We start from the raw sequence: 6,958 nt of genomic DNA, 5'->3' as shown, positions 1-6,958 counted from the left end.
CCTGGGCGACAGAGTGAGACTCTGTCTCAAAAAAAATAAAAAATAAAAATTAAAAGAATATCTGCTATTTTAAAGACCTTTGCAAGTTCTGTTGCTTGCTAACTGTTGCAAGGGTTTGGAGCTATTGGCTCGCCCGAGTCCCCTTCTAAGCTCAGATGCCTCCAGGGGAGGTTTTTGGCATCAAGAGAGCTCTTTTCTCCTCCAGAGAAACCCCACATGAAGGTGACAATATCCCAGATCCTGCTTTGTGAAATGGGGCTTGAATTTTAGTTCTGAATTTTTATTTTGAAGATGATGGAATAAAAAGCAAACAGACTGGTCAAAAATTATGAAAGGAGTGATAGAATTCTGAGAACTAACACTTCTTAGATAGTGCTTTTTCCTTTACCAGACACTGTTGCGTGCCTTGTAGGGTTTGCTCTTCCTGGCAGCGTTGTGAAGTAGATGGAATTGTGCTTATTTGAGGGATGAGACAGAAGAGATTCCAGGATGTTAAGTGAATTGCCTGGGGATGGTGCTGGGACAGACAGGTCATATGTCCACATCTAACAGCTGTGGGTCTCTTTGTGGTCACCCTCCCAGTTTGGCCGTGTGAATGGTCAGATCCCTAAAGGCGGATTTCTGGGACATTGCCCGGCTGAAACTTCCTTCCTTCCCCAGGCTCTACAGTTTCTCCAGAAGAATTCCTCTAAGTTTCATTTCAGACGCGCCAGGATGTTACCGGTTAGTGGTGCATTCCACACCCGCCTCATGGAGCCAGCTGTGGAGCCCCTGACGCAAGTTTTAAAGGCAATTGACATTAAGAAGCCTCTGGTTTCTGTCTACTCCAATGTCCACGGGCATAGATACATGCATCCCAGCCACATCCAGAAGCTGCTGGCTCAGCAGGTGGTCTCCCCGGTGAAGTGGGAGCAGACGATGCATGCCATATATGAAAGGAAAAAGGGCAGAGAGTTTCCCCAAACTTTTGAAGTGGGCCCCGGCAGGCAGCTGGGAGCCATCCTGAAGAGCTGTAACATGCAGGCCTGGAAGTCCTACAGCGCCGTGAATGTGCTGCAGACCCTCGAACCTGTGGACCTGGACCCTGAGAAGCCCCCGAGATGACTGCAAGGGGCTCAAATGGGATAACGCCCTCTGCCCTCCTGAGGAGAGGCTGTAGGCTGCGCCTGCCACACCCTCCCTTCCTAATGGCTCCTCCTCTGAGGAGTGAAAGGGATTTATTTGCAACGTGCTTTGAAGGCCACATAAAAAGCCCTAAAAATGAGTATTTCTTTACATGACCCAGTCCATTTCTCCCCCCTTGGAAAAACGTTTGGATGCTGGGAAGGATGATGCCACGAGGCTGGTGTGTGGGGAAGCTGGAAGCCTGGCCCCGCCTCTGCCAGCCCTGCACCATGGGCGGGTGTGCCCTCTCAGTGGGAAGGGGCGTGCTGGCTGCTGCAGGCTGCACTGCTCTGTGGATGCTGGGGACATGCTGGTGTGGCCTCAAGTTGGGCCAGTGCTAGGAGAGCCCCTCCTCCACCGCCAGCCTGCCCCCCAGGGCTCCTTGGTCACAAATCTGAAAGGTTGTAGAACCCAATTGGCCTTGTCAGTTTTGTTCACCCCCTCACTTGACAGCTGGGAAACAGAGTCCCACATTTGTTGACATACCCAAGACATATGTATTGAGTGCCTACTGTGTGCCAGAGAGTGAGGGGCTCTGTTCTGGTAGAACAGCCACGGCTGCGTCCTTCTGGCGGGAAGTCTGTGCAGGGAGAGACAGGCATCCCCTAAACAGGAACTGAAAGCCCAAAGGAAATAAGCCCCAACAGTGGATTTTACACCACAGACCAGGACAAGGGAGAAGGCAAACCGTCGGGCCAAACCAAGACGGCATTTGTGGTCCCCGGCTGCAGGGAAGGATCTGATTAGGAACACACAGGCCCTGCCCTCCCCACCAACACGGTGCGCCTCCCTGGGGCAAGAGGAAGCCTGTGCAGGTACTGCCAACCCCCAGAGAGGACCAGAGTCTGTTGGAAACCAACATTTTATTGAGCACTCCTGCTCCTTGGAATCTATTCCAGTAGATTCTTTGCCAAGGGCATCACACATCACACAGGGGTGTGGCCAGCACTCCCCCTGCTACCTGCCGTGTGGGCGGGGGCAGGAGTGAATGGCTCTTCCTGGGCACAAGCCACAGTTAACCGGCAACAAGTTCGGAGCCATAGGAATTCATCTCAGAAAAAACGAAAACTGGAATTTAAAAAAACACAAAAAACCTGAGTATAAAACCTCAGCAGTGTTCCAGCACTATCTCAGAGTTTAAATATAAAAAGGCATCATGAGAAAACAGTTAAAAAGACAACAGCAGCAGGCCGCCACCTCCAGGGCAGTGGTCACAGGGGTGGGGCCAGCCCCGCCCTGAGCCACTGGGGCCTCACTTGAGCAGCAGGTGCAGGCCCCCGCTGAGCAGCGCCAGCAGCAGTGCCAGCAGCAGCAGCACCTGTTCACGGGACACCTGCGGGAGCAAAACAGAGGAGTCAGGCTCGGAGCAGGCCCCAGCAATGAAGCCAGACAGGGGTGACAGCAGAGTTCCAAGGGGAAGCCCAGGGAGGTGGGGACTGGGAAGCAGCTCGAGGGAACCAGAGAAGGAAGGAGTTCAGGAGAGGGGGAAAGTGGCCCTGAGGACATGGCCAAAGAGGCCAGCGGCTGCCAGTCTGTGGGACACAGGCAAAGGGTGGACACAGGTCAGGGCGGTCAGCTGCCCTGGTGGTGGGCAGTGCAGAGTGGCACCAGGCTGCCAGGACGGCTGCTCAGGGAGGCCTCTGCCCTGGCGAGGAGACGAGAATCCTGTCTGCCAGGTGAAGGCTCTCGGGCCAGAGGGAGACCCAGGACCACGCACTGGTTTGTGCACTAATAACCAGGAATCCCAAACTCAGAAGCCTATGGGACCAAGCGGATGTGGACAACGATGACACAGCAGATGACAGGGAGTGATGGGGACTGTGGCGCCCTGAGGAGCAGCTCTGACAGCCCCCACTGGCCGCAGAGCAAATCAGGGTCAGGAATGTCTAAGGCTCTTACCCAGGACCTGGGATTCGGGGATCTCCAGAACCTCATTATGTTCTCCCTAAGGGTGGTGAAACCATCCAGGAAACTTCTAAGAACATCCCTGATGTCGTCCGTCTGGTCGTAGATGAAAGCCAGACCCAGGCTACAGACAAAGAGGATGGGGGGACAAAGCCATTACTGCAGGAACAGGTAGGGACAGCCTGTACTTAGATGACACCATCACAGCTGTGGGGAGCAGGGGCCTGTGCCCTCCCACCCCACAGCCACCCGGGGCCCTTTCCATGGGCACCTTCACCTGCAGGGGCCTGTTTGTGGTGAAATTCATTCTGATTTCCTGCTTCCTTCCCCAGCCAGCCGCCTGCCAGTGGCCCTGTCTTCCGGAGCTGGCCACATAGAAAATAAACCCCCATTCTACAGGGCCCTGGCAAGCCACTGCCCACTCTGTTCCCCCACCGGAGACTAGCTGAGAGGCCCAGCCCTCAGGGTCTAGGATCCGAGCTCACGTAGCACCTCCTTTAAAGACCATGGTGGAAATGTACCATCTGGGCTTGATGAGGATGGCGAGAGAAGGGCCCTGGGCTCTGCTTTGTCTGTTGTCCAGGAATGCCAGGGACAGGTGGCAGGGGGCCAGTGCCAGGAGCTGGGGGCTCCCAGGGAGGTGCGGGAAGCAGCAAAGGGTTTCAGTACAGCCCCAGAGTGTCAGGACACATTCCCCACAGGGCTTCCTCAGGGCCCAGCCTTATGCTGCACTCAGGGCCTTTACCCACCGCCCAGGGCCCCTCCCCAGGTATAGAGGCCTGGGCAGGGCACAGGCCGGTTACCTGTGCATGGCCACCTCAGAGAGCTGGGCCAGGCGCGGGGCCCTGAGGCTCACATCCATCTCGTCCCCGATGCAGGCCAGCCGCAGGGCCAACATGTCACTGCAGGGAGCACACATAGGAGTCAGGGTGTGGCTGTGCTGTGGAAGCCACATGTACCTGGACCCACCCAGCCAATGGAATGTGTGTGGCTGGGAGTGGCCCAGAGGATAAAAGATGGTGTCAGATTCAGGGCAGGCATTGAGCGGGCCTCCCTGCATCCCTCCTCCAGCTCCCACTTGGATTCAGAGATACCCGCGAGGTCCCATCCGTGGGTGGCCCCAGAGGTGCCAGAGACACCAGGGAGCAGCACTGCCTGCGTGGTGAGTCCCAGGCCCTCTTGTGCCCGTGACTGCCCACTAGCGTCAGCAGCAGGTGAGTCTCCTGAGGCAGCCTGCCCGTGCACCCAGGGATGCCTGAACATCCAGAGCTCGGTCTCTGAACTTCCCTGAAGAATCCTGGGGCAGGCCCACCTGTGGGCTTTGGTGGAAACGGTGGACAAGGGGAACAGGCAGGTCTGGGGAGTGCTGAGCGCCCTGGATGGCTGAGGCTGGCTTCCCACAGGGGTTGCAGCTTACCTTCCTTTGTGGGAGGTGAGGGGGCTCTAAGACCTGTGTCCTGGTTCCCAATCCTGAAACCAGCCCTGTTGGCACCACCACTCTCAGAATGGGGGGACTAAGAAGCCCCTGGTGGCCCCCCCCCGCCACTAAGCCACATCCTTGATCCCACACCCCATCCACATCCACTCCCACACAAAGACTGAGACACTCCCCACCCTCCCAGCTTGCTGGTCTGGACCTCCACCAGGGACCTGTGTGCATTCCATCCCAGTGACTACAGCGGGGGAATTCCCAGGGAGGTGGGACTCCTAGGGCCCTGAGCTGAGGCCGGGCCAGGGCCCTGGCCCCACCCACCTGACCTGCTAATGCCCTGGGCCTACGCTCCCTACTTGAAGGGGATGCGGGTGGGAGGTGTACAGGGGTGGGCTGGCAATCAGGGTTGGGGGCTGTGGTCCTACCTCCTGTCACCCTGGGGAACCTCAGGCAAACACTGCCCCAGGATGGAAAACACTGTCCATCCATCCTTGTCCATTAATGGACAAGTCCCTCCAGTTCTAAAATCCCAGCCAGCCCAATCCCTGTGTCCAGGACCTTAATGACTAAAAATCCTGAGGCTGACAGCAGAAAAGAATCCTGTGGAACCTGGAGCTGGTCCCTGGCCTGTGGGAAGCGCCACATCAGAGCCAGGATTCCCCAGCAGAAAGCAACAGCTCAGGTCAGGCCTGATCATTCTCTTCCAGGCTCAGGGTAGAAACTACTGAGGTCAGCTGCTCCTGGGCCTTCACATCCCTCATCTGTACCAGGGGAAGAATGAAAGTGCCAGTCTTGGCCGGGCGTGGTAGCTCACGCCTGTAATCCCAACACTTTGTGGGGCCAAGGTGAGTGGATTGCCTGAGGTCAGGAGTTCAAGACCAGCCTGGCCAACATGGTGAAATCCCGTCTCTACTAAAAATATCAAATAAAAATTAGCCGGGCGGCCGGGTGTGGTGGCTCACGCCTGTAATCCCAGCACCTTTTGGGAGGCCGAGGCAGGCAGATCACGAGGTCAGGAGATCGAGACCATCTGGCTAACATGATGAAACCCCATCTCTACTAAAAGTACAAAAAATTAGCTGGATGTAGTGGTGGGCACCTGTAGTCCTGGCTACTCAGCAGGCTGAGGCAGGAGAATGGCGTGAACCAGAGAGGCAGAGCTTGTGGCGAGCAGAGATCATGCCGCTGTACTCCAGCCTGGGTGACAGAGACTCCGTCTCAAAAAAAGAAAAGAAGTGCGTGTCCTTCCTGCCGCTGGGAAGGCCGGGTGTGCCTGGACATAGCTGGGAGCAGCTGGCAGAGTGCAAGGGTCAGGTCCTACTGGACCTTGGCCCCTGAAACCCCAGGCAAATCCTTTTGCCTCCAGGGGCCTTGTCAGTCCTAGGAAGATCCCTTCATGCCTCAGTAATTCTTTGAAGCTGGGGCCAGGAACTGCGTGGCCTCCTCAGCCTCTTCCATAGGTTCTGGTTTTCTTTCTCTTTCTCTTTCTTTTCTCCTTCTCTCTTTGTGAGATGGAGTCTCACTCTGTTGCCCAGGCTGGAGTGCGGTGGTGCAGTCTCAGGGCTCAGTACAACCTCCGCCTCCCGGGTTCAAGTGACTTTCCTGCCTCAGCCTCCTAAGTAGCTGGGACTATTGGCGCCCGCCCCCCTCCCCGACCCCCATACCTGGGTAATTTTTGTATTTTTAGTAGAGATGGGGTTTCACCATCTTGGCCAGGCTGGTCTCGAACTCCCAACCTCAGGTGATCCAGCCACCTCAGCCTCCCAAAGTGCTGGGATTACAGGCATCAGCCATAGCGCCCAGCCCAGTTCTGGTTTTCTAAAATGAGAGCCGTCAGAGGCAACTGAACCAGAGCAACTCCATCTTGAATAGTGGCTGGGTAACAAAAGGCTGAGACCTACTGGGTTGCATTCCCAGGAGGCTAGGAATTCTAAGTCATAGTCACAGGATGAGATAGGAAGTCAGCATAAGATACAGGTTACAAAGACCCTGCTGATGAAACAGGATTCAGCAAAGACGCCAGCCAAAGTCCACCAAAGCCAAGATGGCCACAAAAGTGACCTCCAGTCATCCTCGCTATTCACTGTGCACCAACTATATTAGCATGCTAGGAGTCACTCCCACCAGTGCCACGAGTTTACAAATGCCACGGCGACGTCAGGAAGTTGCCCTCTATGGTCTAAAGGGAGGAGGAATCCTCAGTTCCGGGAACTGCCCACCCCTTACCCGGAAACTCCTGAATAATCCACCCCTTGTTTAGCATATAATCAATAAACAACTATAAGCATATTCAGTCGAGCAGCACATGCACCTGCTCTGCCTATAGAGCAGCTTTTCTTTTTTTGAGATGGGGTCTCACTCTGTTGCCCAGGCTGGAGTACATTGGTGCAATCTTGGGTCACTGCAACCTCTGCCTCCTGGGTTCAAGATATTCTCCTGCCTCAGCCTCCCGACTAG

The 6,958-nt window shown here is 55.7% G+C and overlaps 2 protein-coding genes across 2 annotated transcripts in view; one reads left to right on the top strand and one right to left on the bottom strand.

Annotated features, from left to right (window-relative positions):
• The window catches only part of MCAT (malonyl CoA:ACP acyltransferase (mitochondrial)), a 32,474-nt gene extending 31,210 nt beyond the window's left edge, over positions 1-1,264 (top strand). Inside the window, exon 4 of the mRNA XM_011984060.1 lies at positions 661-1,264. Within this exon, the coding sequence (XP_011839450.1) occupies positions 661-1,104 (444 nt within the window). The 3' untranslated portion in view covers positions 1,105-1,264. The remainder of the gene's footprint in view (positions 1-660) is intronic.
• Positions 1,265-2,012: 748 nt separating this feature from the next.
• The window catches only part of BIK (BCL2-interacting killer (apoptosis-inducing)), a 13,462-nt gene continuing 8,516 nt past the window's right edge, over positions 2,013-6,958 (bottom strand). Inside the window, exons 3-4 of the mRNA XM_011984003.1 lie at positions 3,064-3,193; positions 2,013-2,497 (exon numbers count right to left, since the gene is read on the bottom strand). Coding sequence (XP_011839393.1) covers positions 2,417-2,497; positions 3,064-3,193 — 211 coding nt within the window. The 3' untranslated portion in view covers positions 2,013-2,416. The remainder of the gene's footprint in view (positions 2,498-3,063; positions 3,194-6,958) is intronic.

The sequence above is a fragment of the Mandrillus leucophaeus genome, unplaced genomic scaffold (genome assembly GCF_000951045.1).
Source record: "Mandrillus leucophaeus isolate KB7577 unplaced genomic scaffold, Mleu.le_1.0 Scaffold26, whole genome shotgun sequence".
Taxonomy (NCBI): Eukaryota; Metazoa; Chordata; class Mammalia; order Primates; family Cercopithecidae; genus Mandrillus; species Mandrillus leucophaeus.
The sequence above is the reverse complement of the archived record's forward strand: the minus strand, read 5'-3'. Positions and strand labels throughout refer to the sequence as shown.